Source organism: Amphibalanus amphitrite, unplaced genomic scaffold, assembly GCF_019059575.1.
Source record: "Amphibalanus amphitrite isolate SeventyFive unplaced genomic scaffold, NRLGWU_Aamphi_draft 000714F_arrow, whole genome shotgun sequence".
Lineage (NCBI taxonomy): Eukaryota > Metazoa > Arthropoda > Thecostraca > Balanomorpha > Balanidae > Amphibalanus > Amphibalanus amphitrite.
Window position 1 is genome coordinate 197,494 of NW_024882208.1, and position 17,645 is coordinate 215,138.

The window sequence follows — 17,645 nt, forward strand, 5'->3', positions numbered from 1 at the left end:
GATAAATGAATTCTGAGACAATGCAAATGACATAACGTAATTGCAAACGCATTTACGAAAATTACTGTCGTAATTCTTGAACCTTTTCAGCCAGTAGTCGAAATAATAAATGCACGTAACTAACAGTGCCTGTGCTGTGAACGTCATGCCCCCCCCCCCCCCCTCCGGCTTGCGGAAGGAATTTTGACAATGGAACATGAGAGCGACTCATGTATTGTATGGAGGCACATAACAATCATACAGTCCCATATCGTAATCACCGGGACACTGTAATGATTGTGGCAATCACTACACTCATTTACTAAGAAGAACACAAATTCGACCTTTGACCGCGCCCCCAGCGCTGATCAGGAGCTCAGCCTCCCGTACACTCAAACAGCCAGGCCCATCACAACGGTCAGGTAATTCGGCAGTGACCATCCTTTCCAAAGGCCAGGGGCCGCAGATGCAAAGAACACAATCGAACGGCAAATCCCGCACTTTGAACAGCCCGTCATACTAGCTAGATACGTTTGTGATTATCTCGACGGTGACACCGTTAACTACCTTGCCTGCTATTCGTATTGCATTTAGTCGCCGAGGTTCAGACGGCGGCAGAGCCTCGTAGGCAGCACTGGAGGCACTGAGGGGTCCGGAACCGCTCTGAACTGACCTCCCCGAGCTGACAGGAGTCCGCCGGCTAGTGCAGTGTGGACCTAGGTCGACTCCTGTGGTCAAACCACGGGCCGGAAAGGCTGGGTCAGATCGAACATCACGCGTCCAATCAGTCCAGGTTAGATCGGTCGCAGTGGCAGAGTATCGAAAGGAACGAGCCAAGCCCCGGTATATATCGAACCACCAGATAATGGTAGCAGAAATTCAAACTAAATAAGGGTATTAGTCGAAATGTGGTCCAAACACCGGGATGTTGACATGCTACTGGGTCCACTCCTTTTCATAACACCATCCACACCTTTTCATGACCAAAGCAAACACACTTCAATGATCAATCATAAGCATGCAGAAACACACAAATATCTATGTAAACAATAAGGACCGACGACACAGCAGGCATTTAAGCAAGCGGACACGCTGAAGCCAAAGCTACAGAAGCGGGCGTGGGGCATCAGCCGAGGAACCATGCATCCAAACACACCAATGCGTGTAGCAGTGGTGACAGTTGCTCATGCATGAGCGCTTACCGCTGGAGCGCGTATCTACACTACCGAACCAAAGAGGTCAATGTTTCCCAAAGGCACTGTGCATTTTTCTACATGTTTCAATCCTGACATGGCATCCCTTCAAAACACACCCAGCTAACGCCCTCAACATACCAAATGCAAACATACCTTTCAAGTTTCAGAGATAGCGGCTTTCAGAGACAATGACTTCGAAATACCACTTTCTACTGTATTCGCCCTTGTCGGCCACTCGGTGTGCGAAGTGTAGGGATTTCGCGAGGACGGTCAGGATGTGAGACAAGTCCAGGTCAGCAGCAGATAGGGCAGGGCGGCCGCCGGAGGTTCAGTCTGGCGGACAGGAGGGGAGACTGTTAGCAGGAGATGGGACAAGGTGGCCGCCGGAGGTTCAGTCTGGCGGACAGGAGGGGAGAGGAATCTGTCAGCAGGAGGTGGGGGGGGGGGGAGTTAAAACAGGAGGGAAACTGGCAGCAGCGGGGACCGGGACAGGCGGTAAGGATAGGGGAGAACGATCAACAGGAGCAGGTCAGGCTGACCTGAGATCGGTCTCATCCCATCAGTGGATCATATGTCTGGGCCAGTCGTGGACCCCACTGTTTGGAATCAAATCATGTGAAGGGTCAGATGTGACAACTAAGGTGCTTTAGACAAAAGTTTGATTGTATAACAATTATGAATATGCAAATATATTTGTATTTCGAATTACAAATGGAAACAAGTTATGCAAAATCAGCCCACAACCTTAATTACACCTCACGGGTTATCTACAAATCAGTGCACATTGCACATAACATTACGCCGGCGGGCGGCACACGGTTAAAACACGCACCTAACATCCATTCCCTATCACAGCCACCGCAGTGGCAACTTGTTAGCTAGCCCCTTCCAGGCGTTTTAGGCCAGGCCTTACAAACGATATTCCCTGCTTAAGATAGGACGACTTAACTAAATCTTAAAACGAAGGTCAATATTTTAGTCAGACAACACAATCGTAGATGCATCTTGGTAATTGGTGTGGGCACCTAGATGCCATAGGTATCGCCTAAGACATAATTTTGACATATCCACAGAACCCTATTCTGGGATTTCAGACGTCAACGATAAACTTGACTGAAATAGGTCCATGCATAACACACCTAGCAGATACAATTATAGTCACATAAGTTAGCCTGAGCTAAACAGCTAGAATATATACGCTCTAACTACACTTTACCCAAAGTATGGTCTCTGAAAAATAACAGAACTCTAAATAGTTTCTAAATTAGTCACAGGGAAAACACTTGAGAAAAACCGCAGGGCTGCTGTACGTTTAAGTTCAGACGGAAATCGAACCGTTCTACCGGAAAGTTACTGGCAGTTTGAGCTTCATTAAACCGACAATAGCACTAAGCCAGCTCATCGGGAAATAACCAGACACAACAACTGCTAAACGGAGGTAGAAAAATACCAGGTTTAACATAGCACGACTAAAGAATTATTCGTAGGTGCTACTCGAAGCAAATAATAGGCGGTAGCCGCCCGGCTCTGCCATAAAACTCATCCTCGGCAGGCATTGTTGGTTAGAACGAACTCTGAGTGACAACAGCACCAGTTTGTGAAAAAAAATTGTGAGCTGTGACCATTGCTTCCCTCGATCACTATCATTATCAGCTATCACTAACAAGTAGCCCATACCTGCTCTGGCTTATGCACGTAATCAACCCAACTTGCAACTACCAACCGGACCACCGGCTTTTGGAGGCGACCTACGGCTGCGTCAGCAGTGAGAGACGCACAAACACACACAGACACACACGTCACACGACCTCTCACACGACAGGACGCCACAGTCAAACGGTCCGACGTCACTCACACGATATGACGTCACAGCTAAGCCACAGGCCCGGGCAGGCAAGGCGGACGCACGGCTAACCCTCCCTCCCTTCCATCAACGCATCCTCTCTACTGGATGCTACAGGACGCATGCTTCTATAAGGCGCAGCAGCACACCGGACGGCGGCGGCGGCGCGAAGCTGCAGTTACGCCGCCGCCACTAGGTGGCAGCACGGACTACATGTAGACGTCGCGCACCTTGCGCGTGTACCTCTGCTCGTCGCTGAGCTTGTGGCGAGCGGCGTCAATGCCGGAGGTGGTGGGCACTCCGCACGGCGGTTCCAGCAGCTCCGTCTCCGAGCGCATAATGTGCTCCGCCTCCGCTGAAAGCGCAGGGCGGGACGACGGGGCAGGTCAGGTCAGCCATTGGTTCGGGTTGGGTCAGGTCAGGTCGTCGAGGCGGTCACACCGTTCCTTGCTTCTGTCCTCAGGGTACTGAAATCCTTCTCCTCCACGCCGCAACCCCCCTCCGGACTGGACAGGCAGCTTTATCTCATGCGGGCTGCTCCCTTGGAGCGGCACCGCTGCTCCCGAGGGAGCGCACCCCGTAGCCGAGTGCAGTGAGTACCTTGGGGCTGGTCGTCCTGTCTTTCGGGAAGGGCTCAGCCCCGGTGACTCACTAGGGTGCCTGTCCAGACCAATGTCTCCCCCTAATTCCTATCATCCTTCCGGCTCTGAAATGGTCTAATTGGACCGAAAGGGCCTTACCCAACGAAACAAACAAATCGGGGCGGGTCAGTCATCAACGGGGAGGGCCAGCAGCAGTATCGGCTGCAGCATGTAGTCGCAAAGTGTGCACGTAATGCGGATGTGCGGCCAATGAACCGAAACTATTTCACTCACAAAAACACATTCTCCCAACACTATTTCCGGACGAGTCAAACTCACCCCTTGCGAACAAAACCTTACCTCTGATGCGTTCCAGTTTGTTTCCGTATGCCAGATCGGCCTGGTATCCGACGATGAACGTTAGCGGGAAGAACGGGAACAGGGCGGTGCGCCGACCGGTCCGCCGTGCCCTGCCAGCGCGGCGCGGTGGGGGTCAGCAGATCGGGGTAGAGCTACGAGGGGCGCGTAATATAAAAAACTCCGTATTTCTCGTCCACTATGACAGCTTTCCCTACCTAGCCAACCTTTGCCCGTTCACAGATGTCATTTAGCACACATCCAGCTAATTTCATACCGATTACCGACAGCGGCAAGAATGCTAATTTCACGAATCTGAAGGAGGCTAGCTACACTGACAGCAGGGACCGGTAACCTAATCCTCGGCGGCACTTACACCGCGACGGCGCCGACCAGGCCGACCGTGTAGAAGGCGGCCCACCAGTAGAACAGCTCGCGGGCGCGCGCCACCTGCAGCGCTTGCATCCGCTGCCGCATCTGGTCCTGCATGTGGATCTGACGCTCCAGCTGCCAGCATGGGATACGGTTACACACAGGGCTACACGGTGAGTTTTTTTTTTGCAATATTTTTATCTTTTACAGATTGTAACACTTTCACAGAGGTCAATTTAGTCAACATACTGATGTTTAAAAGTAGTGGTAGCACAATTAATGCCAGATAGCTATTGTCTTTACCAAACTTCTCTTTTAAATGATGATTTTAATGATCATATTTAGAAGCAGCACAAACTAAAAAATATAACCCATAGGTAGTAAAATGATAAAACAGATGAGGCAACAAGAATGAGACAACAAGTAACAACATCAGCAATGAAGGGAAATTGGAGAAAACTTGGAGAGCAAAAAATACAGTGCCAAACACTCACTGCATATTGAGATGCCTACAAGCAAATTCATACCTGAATGCTCTGCATCTCTATCATGAATTTCTTGTTCTTGTTGAAGCTCTCATCAAGTGCCTTTCCCATAAAGTTTCCCATGATGAATTATCTCTGAAATATAAAAAGTTAAAACAAATGATAAAATAGGTAACAAAATAGGTAAATAAGCACTTGCTCACACTGCATATCCCACAGCTGAATTGTGGTGACATGTAATTAAACATTAAAAATTACTATACTACATCATCTTAGAATCTCACTACAGAATCATTTTATAGGCAACTAGATTGGAAAACATGGAAATGATGACCAAATCTTGTCAGTGCGAGCCGCAGGGACTCAGCCAGTGGGAGGTGAGTCCCTGTGGGTGTGGTGGACGATTCACTGTGCTGCCAGGCAAGGATAAAACCACACGTCATTGTTCAGAAAACAATGGCATGTGGACTGTGGTTTTACCTTTGCATGACATTGTGTGAAACATTGTGAGCCTAATGTTATCACTGTGCTGAACCACTGTGCCAGTGTTGCATTATTAAAAAAGTGGGTCACAATAGGTTGGCCAGGAAAATGCATAGTTAGGGGTATTTTGTGGCACTTTTTTATCAGAAATGATTCACTTTTTGTAATAAAATTGATAGCCTTTGGCCTTTGCTCATTGCAATCTGGTGCTGATTTCCAGCCTGACTGGTGTGATCCAGTGCAGACTAGTCACCCTGGCTGCTGGCTAGTGTGGCTCGTCAACTCTGCTTCCATAGTTAGTTAGGCACCTACTTGCGAGTTAAGATTGATACTGCTTATAAATTTAATCCAATCATTTGAATGGAAGGATTCACAAGAACATAGCCCCTGCTAAGTGAAGCTTCTTGTGTTGACCCGACCCTCTACCATCCTAATGTGCAATTTCGGTTCTATGGCAGATTGCAGAATTTGGAGTACAAAGTTTAACATGCGTACACAGCCACGCACCGCGCACGGCGAGGCCCTCACTGCTTCACCTGGCTACGGCCTGCTGCAACCATACCTGTCTGTCAGGAGGCCCATAAACGTCAAGTGCCCATCATGCTTCTAACCCAGACCAAGACTGCTAAAACTGGGAACGTGTGCTCTCACCACACAGAGTCAAGCGCTCTATTGACTGAGCTATGGGACTGGCAATCAAGATTGGCAAAAATCAGCTCATCTACCTAACTCACAAAGCACAGCAGTGAACAAATAAGTCTCTATTAAATGAATTTAATAAAACAATTTCACATCGTGCAATGCAACGCAATGGGGTAAAGCTATTTAAGATGGAAAGTTAACTCCAAACTTGTGAGATAAAATTCAAAGACAAACAAATATAAAATGAATGGCTGACAAATCCTTCATCATTCATGTGATCATAATAAAGCATGTATTGTATAGCAAGTAAAATTACTACTTTGTACTTAACCTTCAAAAGTTTCGGCACTTGCAGCCCGTCCCGCCGTCCCAACACAGAGAAAAACAAAATAAAAAATAATTGACAAGTATCCGTAATGCGCGCAGCACACTGTAATGCTTCAGGATATAATGTTCATCTTTGCACGCAAGACTGTTTACGCAAGTTAGTATCTGGGTAAAGGGCCGCAACTGTTGGGTAAAATCTTCGCTAGCAGCACTTGCAAAATAATGCGAACAAAGCTTTTTTGTCTCATGCCCGCCATAAACGAGATAATTATTTTGCTGCAAATTTATGACGAAACCACTATTCCGCAGTTATCTCCCCCCAACATTGGCTACCGCATACAAAAAAGCAAAAACTAACTGCATGTAGGCACTAGGCAAAAAGTCAATGTCACTGACATTGTAAGGGTTATGTTAAATTTGTAACGATTTTTACCGCGCGCATTACCAATTATTACCTACCCACTGGCACTGCCGCCATACATAGAGCAGCACAATATCAGGAAATCCTATAGCATTATAGTAATTTTCGGAAACATGGGTACTTTTCAGCAGCGTTCAGTGACATCTCTCTGGTTCCAACAGTGACTAAAGCCTTCAAAAACGCAATTGATAAATCGATATAATTTAAAAAGGAAGACGACGTCGACACCACTATAGTAGATTTCAGCGAGGCGGTGTCCACACTCACAGACAATCGTACGCTTCGTACGTAATCCGAAATAATTCAGCCAATATAGTCGGCATCCGCTGACCTTGTCCGGTCTGGTGGCGTCAACAGCGGCCGGCTCGAAGGGCAGCCTCCAGCGCCGCAATACGTCCGGTGGCTGCTCGCGCACCTCCTTTTACGGTTCCTGTCCCCCAGCCCCGAAAACAAACCCCTTTCGGCGATGCTACGAGTAATTTGTGCTTTATAGTAACTGATTAAGTATATGAGCATCCCCTTTTACGCGGTACCTACGTGTTGATATATACAGCGATTTTTAAGAGGACTTGAAACGGTCCCGGGCGGCGGGCTTAGCATGCTTTCAGCCCCCCTGCATTCATATGCGAGTTCGACACACGGAAGGCGCAGGAGCATGGACCGTCGCACCGATGCAGCAGTGGCAACCCGCTCAGCCATGACCTACACACCGCTCACCTGAGCCGGATTTCCACGGGGCAACGTGGGATGACTCAGCAGAAACCTTCCACCGATCCAACAGTCTGTCGCCGATCAAATAAGGCGGGTCTCCCGGACACCCTCTGTACCGGGATCCGACCCGCACGGCACGTAGGGGAGAGTGCCAGTGGGGTAATTTGGCCGGTGGTGTAAATTGGCCGCCCCCACCTGTACGATGTCTTATAAAAGTGAGTGAAATAACTCTAGTCTCTATTCATTTGTCATGGGTAGAAATAACTGGAGGACAAATGTCAAAACTTTGCCCCTCGTAGTTTTATTCAAAATTAATAAAACGTTAATTTCATTAGAAAATGGTAACTTTTACTTCTGTTTACAAAGTTGTATAACATGTAGTATTTGGGCTAAAAACGAATTCAGACATTATAGCGCCATTCTTGGGGGTGTTCAGCGGTTCCAAGAGCAATTTTATCTAATTCCGTAAAGCCGTGATGACTTTATAGACATAAATTTTCAGAATGGCAATATGGGGTAATTTGGCCGGGACTAGTGGGACAACTTGGCCGGTGCGCTCATGGTCACTATGCTGGGACGGCCGAGTTTTCATGGCCAATTGTACCATAAATGACATGATTCATGACCAACTTTGACTACTTTGATGCCTTACTTCCGATTGGTCAACTGTAAGAGCATGTGACGTCATCAAAGGTTACCAAACGTTTTTTTGCTAATAAATCCTTACATAAAAATGGTACAGCCGCACAAATGGTCTCATTCTGTTCAGCTCGCCAAGGCGCATCGAATGATATGCATGATGACCTTGAAATCACGTGACCTTGAGGTTAAGCGACCTGATGCAACGTGACCTGAGGTCAACCTTTGACCTTGACTTCTCAAGGTCAACACATATATCTTTCGATGCGGACTGACGAGAGAATTACGATGGTACTCAAAGTTTTGGCCTAGCTTGATTACTTCAAAAGTTATTCGTAAAAAACGGTGATCGCATCTAGAGCCGCTAATTTCGCTATTTTGACCCCTGTGACCCCTGAGCCAACCTCCAAAATGCAGCAAATGCGTCATAGGACACACGTCATTGCTGAATCTGAAGCTGACTCGCAATATAACAGAAAATCCCGACCGCAAACTAACACCGGCCAAATTGCCCCACACCCCCGGCCAAATAACCCTGCTAGTGGGGCAATTTGGCCGCCTTGCAGACCTTTGTAATACGTCACAATTTCAATAAAAGTAATTACTCTATCATTTCAAGTTCACTGTCCAGTAAAGTAAAATGAATGCGACACCTGCCAGCGTTGAGAAAATGCAGAAATGTGTCGTCAATCTTAAGTTATATCGTTTTCTAAAAAAAGCGGCCAAATTACCCCACTCTCCCCTATACCCTGTGACCGGGCGCGGGTGCCGTGCCGGCGGCGGAGTCTGGTTCCCGGAGCCGGGTGTGGTACGGGCCGGGGCGCTCCGCTGTGTACTCACCCAGCCCGTCTGCCGCCTGTGGGTGGGCACGCGCCCGCCGCGCGGTGACAGAGGTCCCACGAGTGTACCGCGGGCCGGCGTGGTGAGCGGAGCTCGCGGACGGCGCGGAGCAGTTGCAAGGGGGCTGTGAGCTCAGTCAGACCGGCACCTCTAACAGTGAGGGACAGGTGAGCTGGACCGGAGGCGTCTACCCGCGCCTCTAGATAATACCGTATGGTTAGACAGCAAAAGGTAAGCAAATATGCTGCATGCACGTAAATAAATTTGTTTCTTGATGATCTCGGATACGGATACAGATACCGGTGAGGGATAAGATAGGTAAGATACGCTCAAGACCTGTCCGATTTGGGCAATTCAGTGGCTTGCCTATCGAACATAATGCGAGACAAGGAACCATCATGCCAGGGTTGAACGGGAAGCCAGGCGACGGAATTATTCATTTCTTTTCATGCAATGCAGCAACGCCATTAGTGCAATGATGAAACCGGTCCTTTGAGAGAGGCAGGGAGCATGGACCAGTAACCCATCTGTCAGCGCCAGCCACTGGTCGGTCTGAATCCATCGAAGGTACACATTACATCGGTACACATTGAACGTATCCAACATAAAACGTGCGCTCGAACAGGTCAAACTAAGCTCACTGAGGTCCGTAGGTGTCCGATTCTGATCAGGGATGCGATGCTGAGTCAATAAAATCGAACGGCTCCTCCGACTCCTGTTGGGCACTTCGGTTCCCTCTGCGGGCAGAATGTACAGGTCTCGCGGGTTTTAACGGTAGGTTTTGCACCTAGAAAATTTTGTACACTTCAGGCTATATCTTCGTCGTCTTAAGCTTTTAAGTGTTGAAGATGCGATCGACTTGTTGGTTCACAAGCCGGCCATGGTCGTGTAAAATGGCTTCATCGTAGATCGATTAGTTTCTGAGATATAACCGGAAAGGTAAAAGTGCAAAACCTACCGCTTAATCTCGCGAGAGCCGTACCGGCTCCTGGCATCCCGAACGTCAGGAATCCTCACTTGAACCGAAACGGACTACCGAAACAATAAGAAGCATAGAGAAGGCAATTGTGATGAATTAAACTTTATATGTTTTCAAATATAACCTTATGTTCAATGATTGCGAAATGCAAAAGGTTCCAAAATTAATTACAAAATGAATATATTTCGGACACGGTCCTTCTTCAGTTCAGAATTGCAAATTGCCAAACACTCACTGCATTTAGAAGAGCTCACAGCCTGAATTAAACTTTCTAAAAACTTGTCGGATTTTACGTCTCCATGCGTTGGTTGGTGTGTACCCAGAGCTCAAACCGCCCTTCTTTTTTTACTATAGGTACTGCGACTCCGGTTACGATAAAACTTTCTGGCGCCTCCGGCTGCGGCTACGGGCGAAATATGCCGCTTCCGGCAGCTCCGGCTCCAGCCAGCTATAGGTACCTACTCGTAATTTGCCATCAGGCATCAAAGAAAAGAAAAACTCCGCAGATGATATCGAGCTCAATCAAATCCGATAGCATCGATAGGTTCGGTAAACCCATTACATCTTCAGCAAGCCGTCTTCCCGCAAACGCTGAATAAAAAGCAGCTAAATTGCCTATAATGGGCCCTTAAATCACTTCGGTAAATAGAACCCATTCAATGTAATAACTCGGGGGATGGTTGTAGATAGTAAATACCACGCCATGTGAACACCGGTCCCACCCCGCTGGCCCCGCTGACCTTCGGGGCTTGTTCCTACTCGAGCTGGTCGCCGTTCACAGAGCGGTTTGTAACCCTCAGTCACGCCGGAAGCACCGCTCGGCATCCTGAATTTTCCGGACCGTTGCCCGTGACCGCTAAAAGCGCCCGGTCCGTGCGTGGACGGTCTATCGGGCCAAGTCTGCCACCAAAAATGTCCGCGGTACAAGCCCAAAAGTTTGGTAAGTTCGATGCACATATCCGTAAAAAAAACTCGTACATCCTGATCCTTCGTCGAAAACATTTGAAAGCTAAAACAATCGTGCGTATATTATTCAACACAGCTCCTTGTTTTGAATTATCCGATGACGGTCTTTAGTGCCAGAACGCGGGACTATCATGCTGATACACCCCAGACTCACGTCGAGGTGCTAGTGACAAGTCGTTTTCCGGGCCTTGGGCGTGCAGAGGCATGGTATACCCCGCTGGAAATGTGACGTATGGTTGTCGCTTATGCACGAGGTCACCGTTCAAGCAAGGAGTATATAAGAATAAGGAGCATTGCGGGATAGATCGTAAGACATTAGCGGCTCAAAAAAAGCTAAAATATCAATCGGTACCACAATCATTTAGCAAGACACCAGGGACAACGTATTCCTACCGCCGACCGCCTGTCTTAATCTAATGAGAAAATAAACGAACTATTTGAATGTCAGTCATTTGTGTCCGAGCCGGACCTGCGCGACTGTAAATTTGCATCACGGACAAACACTGAGCTCTGTCGACAAAAACCCGGAGACGTTCCGTGGATAAACCGTACGCACCCCGGTCCTTCCGCGAACCGACCGGCGCCTTCCACTCGGATGGCATCACAACGACCACGTCATGCTTACCCGGCTGGTGGAAAGTGGGACCCAGCCTCGACCCCGCACAGCCGGGGAGTTACAGGTCCCGTCCCGGGTCTCCTCGCCGACCGCCGTGACATGAGAGGGTCACCGCGAGCAAACATTAGCGGGATAGAGCCACCGTCAACATTAGGACAACAGCCGTGATGATTTCACTATGGGAATACCGTGAAACATGCGAATGAGGACGGAGTGCGGAGCGTATTCCTTTTCTTGTGTGCACTGTGAATTGTGCGGATGTGCATTGCGCAATTTTTGCCTGTGCATGCGTTCTGACAGTTAATCTTGCTTCCACTCTGTTTAGATTCAGCACGGAGGCACTATCGGCATACATCAACAGGCGGAGCAGCAGCACTCGTACCTGCAGGGTCGGAAGACAACGAGACAAATGGAATGGCTCAAAATAACAACCCAATTATAGGCTTCTGAATACAGATATAATGAGATAACTCAACACTACTGTCTGTTTCCTTAGCAAACTGAGGCTTCTACATATTGAATTGAGTGGCGAAATCTTCATATAGCTTTCAAATCCACACAAAGTGATATCCGGTTGCACTGCATCAAGTTGATGAACATTCAAAAGTGATTACGGAGCGTTGCGTAGTACCTATTGTGGCACATCCTGAGCGCGCGTGACCCGAGTTCGGGCGGCACGTTTCCGGATTACAGCACACCCGATCAGACGGCCCGGCGCGATGTGTCGGGTGCTGGCGGCGGCCGTGGCGCTGCTGCAGCTCGTTCCGGCGGCTCTGGCGGCCTTCACACTCTCCGTGAGTCCATCCTCGCTGCAGCAGGTGCCCAGCCACACCACCAGCGTGCTCAACTTCACCCTGGGCTGGGAGGCTGGTGAGGGCGAGCCGGCTGAGCCGCCGCTGGATGCCGGAGACCTGGTGGCCGTCTCCCTGGTGCCCGAGGTCGAGTGGCGCACACGGATGGTGCCCGACTCGTGGACACTCAGCCCGCAGGATGTGCGCGCCGGCCGCACCCAGTCGGTGGAGGTCACCGGGCAGTACCTGGGACACGACTCCATCACTCCGCGGGCCTGGATCATCGCGGCCAACCAGTCGACCAGCGCCATATGGCTCGACATGCTCTCCAACAGCTCCACCGTGCACGTCAGCTTCGTCCGCGAGGACAGCGCCAAAGACTACGCCTTCTACGGCATCCTGATGGTGATGACGCTCGGCAGCAACCTCAACATGGGCATGCAGCTCGAGTTCGAGGCCATCAAGCAGTCGCTACTGAAGCCGGTCGGCCCGCTCACCGGCTTCCTGGCGCAGTTCCTTATCATGCCGCTGGTAAGTCAGCGGAAGCATCACTAGACTAGACTCTTACTAGACATTTTAAAGTCGTAGGTATCTGTCCATAACTGAACTCTTCTGCTTGTTTGCATTGCAAAATAAGCCAATTAAACACTGAGGCGCCGCCTGAAAGTAGTTTGTACCGCAACACACCGCACACGCCTGAAAATAGACTGTACCGCAATATCCACACGCGCCTGAAGATAGACTGTACCGCAATACCCACACACGCCTGAAAATAGACTGAACCGCAAAACACACACGCCTTAGATAGTTAACAAATTGCGTCCACTGGCATGGATTTTTGGCCTGGAAACAGACTGCGCCGCAACACACACACACACCTGAAGTTAGACTGTACCGCAACACATACGCCTGAAAAAAGACTGCACCGCAGCACACACGACTGAAAGTAGACTGCACCACAACGCCTACTCACGCCTGAGGCTGTAGGGCGGTGCACGCCTGAAGATAGTCTGCACCGCAATACCTACGCGCGCCTGAAAGTAAACTGTACTGCTATATCTACAAACGCCTAAAAGTATACTGTACCGCAATGCCTACACACGCCTGAAGTTAGACTGTACCGCAACACCTACATATGCCTGAAAGTAGACTGCACCGCAATACCTACACACGCCTGAAAGTAGACTGCACCGCAATACCTACACACGCCTGAAGATAGATGTACCGCAGTACCTACAAACGCCTGAAAGTAGACTGTACCGCAGTACACGCGCCTGAAATTCTACTAGCTTGCAGGAACGCCGGTGTAACGATCATTTAACTTTGACGAAGCATCACCGTTCAACCACTTCAGATATCAACATGTACAGCATCATTATATCATCCCCCCCCCTGCGCCGCCCACTTTATTTTCTCCGCAGAGCTCCTACGCGGTGGCGACGCTGGGTTTCGAGCGCTACCCGCTCTACCAGCTGGGGTTGTTCACGCTGGGCACCTGTCCGGGCGGCGGCAACAGCAACCTGTGGGCGCTGCTGCTCGGCGCCGACGTCAACCTCAGCGTCACCATGACGTTCGTCTCCACGCTGGCCGCCATCGGTGAGTGACGTCACCTAGGGGTCTGACGATGACTGACGTCATCTTTGATGTAACCGGGGAACATCAAAGCTAGAGGTGGGCGACAGGAGCTAGATCCAAGCTGGCGGTTCAAGTGGTTCCACTGCAATACTGCGACTCCGTTGGCTTGATGGAACTGAAGAAGAAACATAGTTTAGAGTAGGTATGGCTGATTTACCGACAGGCATGACCCGCGCTGCTTTCGTACGTCACGTATGCCCCTCCGTCCTCCGCCAAGTATGACCCGCCATTCTCCCAAGTATGCTCCGGCGGCGCCGTCCAGGTATCACCCTCGTCTTCCTCTCCGCTGCAGGTATGATGCCGCTGTGGATGTTCACGCTGGGCCGTAAGATCGCCTCCTCGGGCCACGACATCCAGGTGCCGTACCAGGGCATCGTGTCCTCCCTGCTCGTGCTGACGGCGCCCTCCGTCATCGGCATGGTGCTGCGCTGGTGGAAGCCGCACTGGAAAGAGTACTCGGACCGCTCCATCCGGCCCATGGTCGGCGTCCTGCTGGCCATCTTCTGCACGGTATGTCGAGTTCTCTCCCGGGAGAGCGGCGTAAAAAGACAGACGGGCTCATTGCACACGCGCTCAGCGCTCCGAGTCTGGCCAGGATGAGGCCATTCCCGACCGATTGAAGGGCATTGTGGACGATGTTTTTGCTGACTTCAAGTGCAGCGACGGGTTAGATCTGCCGGCATCGACCCTGATTTACCGAAACAAAAACTATGACTGGCTCTGACTGATAATGAAAAGCGGATCAAGGACAAGTTGAATGCTGGGATACGATACCCTGGATAGTAGTGAATCATTGCGCATATCATCAACAGGATGCTTGTTTTGATTGCGCTTTTTTGCGAATTCTTACTGCGTGGACGAGGTGACACCCAGCAATGAAATAAACGGATGACAGTCTTGCCCCGAGGCACAAAGCCGTTGACATAAACAAATACCATAAGACACAACAGGCGTTGAGTGTGCAGACTGAGGCCAATGCGACCAGGCACTAACTGATATCATCCAGCCAGACACTCACAATGCTAGAGCAAAGGTCAGAACACGAATCTAGCCTCGGATCACAGAGCTGCACTCGACTGCATTTGAAATCAGGTTATGCATGAAACGAGACGAGACGCATTCAGCATTCACAGATGGCATGTGATGACCACAGAACTCTATGTAGTCAATACCTCTGTTTCAATGATACCGCTTTCATTCTCGAGATGCTTTTCACATAAGCACCTTTTACGGTTACTCTCTATGTTTTCCGCTGAATTGTTGGCGCACGCGATCAAATCTCGACCGTAACCGACTGGCGGAGCACTCAGCAGCCCATGCCGAGGGTTCGCATGGACACCGCACGCAATTCGCACGGACACCGCACGCACACGCATCGTGGCGAATGCCAGAAATAAATAAGGAGCGCAATTAAAACCTACGGCCGATGAGTGTGCGGGTCTGGTCAATACCTCGGAACGGATCTAAGGTGACAATGTTTATATTTCAGGCGAGATAAACACGCGCAAACTATGCACACTACCCCAAACACCAGACCAGAGGGCTGCCACCAGCTGTGCTGGCGACCACAAAAACAAATAACATAGATCAATGCAAGTTGTTTTTGTGGCTGTGATACTCCAAACAAGCTCGGCTTCCTAGTTGTGCAGTATCCCGGCGCGCAACGTTGATAGTCCTTGGAGAGAGGGGAGGCAAGGGGTTCATTCAGGGTAAGCCGTACGAAACAGTCTCTTCATTTGGCTTTCCAAATCAACACAGTCGCACAGTGACGAAAACGCTATAAGCCTCCGTAGTTCCACACACGTTCTTGTGCCTCAGGCCAACAACCTTGGTCCAACAGCGCACACCGAGTTTCGCAACATTAAGACGTGGATTCCGACTGAAACGCCGGCTTAATCTGGCGATTACCCCATCGGACAAACAGACACGGGCACTACCGTCAATTCATACTCGTCACGACGGTACGACTTGACGTACGAAGCATAGAAACGTCTGAAAATAAAACGACAGCGGCTAACCGATGACATTTCGCGCAGGTGGGCATCTGGCTGAACCTGGAACAGTTCTCGCTGCTCTCCCTCAACCAGTTCCTCATGGGCAGCGCTGTCGTCCTGCTGGGCTTCTCGCTGGGCGGAGGACTGGCGCTGCTCTTCAGACGACCCGTCGCGCAGGTCAGTCACGTGCTTTCAGGCCGGTCCGCATTCGCCTTCTAAGCCTATGTCAAGTAGACGTACTGCAAGAAGACGTACATATATTCGCAGGTCAGTATCTCGAAGTGAAGCGAGATACTTCGCTAAGGCCAGTACCTAATCTCGGTTCACTCCGTGTCTTAGGTCGAACCTGTGTTCGCTTCACTGGTCCGCATTTTCCGGTTAAATTCAGTCTGCTGGCCGAACACACCGCGGGTTGTTACTGAAACAACGCGTTCAGATAATCACATCCGGGTGTCATGAGTAAGCTGGATCCCACAAACAGCTGTAGAGATCAGCCACCAACTGTTTGATTCTGATCGCTTCCCGATCGGTGTATCCGCGCTGTGCCGTCCCAGCCGACCATACTGCCACTCCTTGTTTGTTTGTTAGGGTTTGGGGCGCGCCGACTGCGAGGTCATTTCGCGCCCATACTGCTACTCATTGTAGGACTCCTTGTAGGACTCCTTGATCTGGGTTCATTTCCCTTCCTTCTGTCTATCCTCCACCGCGTCTGAGTGCCTCTCTGTCCTCAGGTGGTCACTATCAGTCTGGAGACGGGTCTGCAGAACGGCGGCCTGGCGCTCCTGCTGCTGAAGGCCTCGCTGCCGGCGCCGGACGGAGACGTCGCCACGCTGGCCGTCTACGCGCAGGTCATCGCGCAGGGTCTGATGCTGTGGCCCTGCCTGGCGGCGGTGATATACATGCGCTGCCGCCGCCGCCGCGCCGGACAGAAGGGGGAGGAGGAGGAGGGGAAGGGAGGGGCAGCGATGGAGGTGGCGGCAGTGGTGGGAGGGGGACGCGACGGCCCCGCGGGGGGAGAGGGGGAGAGGAGAGCCCCGGAGTACAGAGGGGAGGATAATCCGGCGGTCTCTGTGGATGACGAGGTGTCTGAAGAGAAGAAGAAAACGGTAACTGAAAACGGACGAGAAGCGGAGACCAAGGCATGACATGACACCACTGAGCTCCGTAAGAACTACAGCCAAACATTCACAGTAGGGGACACGGGACAACGGAGTGATGTTCCGCTTCTCAGCAAGGAATCTCTAAGAAGATCTGAACCCGTTCGACCAGCATGCGAACGTGACTAACGTTCGCATGCTAAGTCTTAACGTTGCGAACTAAGTCTTACGTTTCCGATCATTCCAAGACAGACGCTTAAGATCGTAGAAGTTCTGCTTTTTTATATTGGCTGACCAATGGTGAGGGATTCAATGATTGGACGATTCGAGGCTAGTGTTTCTACAAGAGATTTACACACGCTTTATCTACTTCATATCGTGTACGTACATACTTGAGTGCCTTATAACCCATGCAACGCACGTAGCTAGAAACATAGTGGTATCAGCTCGTACCAAGTGCGAAATGGACACGGTCGTTTTACTGAATCGCCGCGTAATGAATGCAGTGTGTGATATAGGTCTCTCGCAAGCTTTCGACATGCCTTAAGCTATTTCTTCGCCACATATGTTGAACAGATTTGAGAAATAACCATTCTTGTGAAAACCTCAGGTTGTTTTTATAAACAGTGCAAAGTGTGTTACCCCGCCTGACCAGCGTTAGAATGAAATACATGCTGTTCTTCAAAATGCA

The 17,645-nt window shown here is 50.1% G+C and overlaps 2 protein-coding genes across 9 annotated transcripts; one reads left to right on the top strand and one right to left on the bottom strand.

Moving 5' to 3' along the window:
- Window positions 1-197: 197 nt before the first annotated feature.
- On the bottom strand, window positions 198-6,444 carry LOC122365101 (plasminogen receptor (KT)-like). Of its 8 annotated transcripts, none has more exons than XR_006253671.1 (7): window positions 6,270-6,444; window positions 4,856-4,948; window positions 4,333-4,463; window positions 3,960-4,069; window positions 3,262-3,373; window positions 1,329-1,508; window positions 198-707 (listed from the first exon to the last, which is right to left on the bottom strand). XR_006253671.1 is itself a non-coding variant. In XM_043336037.1 (6 exons), exons 2-6 carry the CDS (start codon window positions 4,934-4,936, stop codon window positions 680-682), a joined length of 462 nt encoding a protein of 153 aa, XP_043191972.1. In that variant the 5' UTR covers window positions 4,937-4,948; window positions 6,270-6,372; the 3' UTR covers window positions 198-679. The 8 variants fall into 8 exon arrangements, 6 of the variants coding, with proteins under 6 accessions (XP_043191972.1, XP_043191975.1, XP_043191973.1 ...); XR_006253670.1 differs by having other exon boundaries at window positions 4,856-4,955; window positions 6,269-6,352; XM_043336037.1 differs by lacking the exon at window positions 1,329-1,508 and having other exon boundaries at window positions 6,270-6,372.
- A 2,444-nt stretch (window positions 6,445-8,888) lies between these two features.
- LOC122365103 (sodium/bile acid cotransporter-like) lies at window positions 8,889-17,633 on the top strand. Its single transcript, XM_043336045.1, has 6 exons — window positions 8,889-9,043; window positions 11,763-12,759; window positions 13,650-13,824; window positions 14,156-14,373; window positions 15,900-16,034; window positions 16,589-17,633. Exons 2-6 carry the CDS (start codon window positions 12,157-12,159, stop codon window positions 17,000-17,002), a joined length of 1,545 nt encoding a protein of 514 aa, XP_043191980.1. The 5' UTR covers window positions 8,889-9,043; window positions 11,763-12,156; the 3' UTR covers window positions 17,003-17,633.
- Window positions 17,634-17,645: the final 12 nt, after the last annotated feature.

Bases quoted from the DNA above. Each gene is read 5' to 3' on its own strand.
- LOC122365101 (XM_043336035.1), bottom strand. From the start codon at position 4,936: ATGGGAAACTTTATGGGAAAGGCACTTGATGAGAGCTTCAACAAGAAC. The intron at 4,464-4,855 runs GTATGAATTTGC...CCATGCTGGCAG, and splicing joins TAGAGATGCAGAGCATTCAG to CTGGAGCGTCAGATCCACAT. The intron at 3,374-3,959 runs GTAAGGTTTTGT...CTGCGCTTTCAG, and splicing joins CAAACTGGAACGCATCAGAG to CGGAGGCGGAGCACATTATG.
- LOC122365103 (XM_043336045.1), top strand. From the start codon at position 12,157: ATGTGTCGGGTGCTGGCGGCGGCCGTGGCGCTGCTGCAGCTCGTTCCG. The intron at 14,374-15,899 runs GTATGTCGAGTT...CATTTCGCGCAG, and splicing joins TGCTGGCCATCTTCTGCACG to GTGGGCATCTGGCTGAACCT. The intron at 16,035-16,588 runs GTCAGTCACGTG...CTCTGTCCTCAG, and splicing joins TCAGACGACCCGTCGCGCAG to GTGGTCACTATCAGTCTGGA.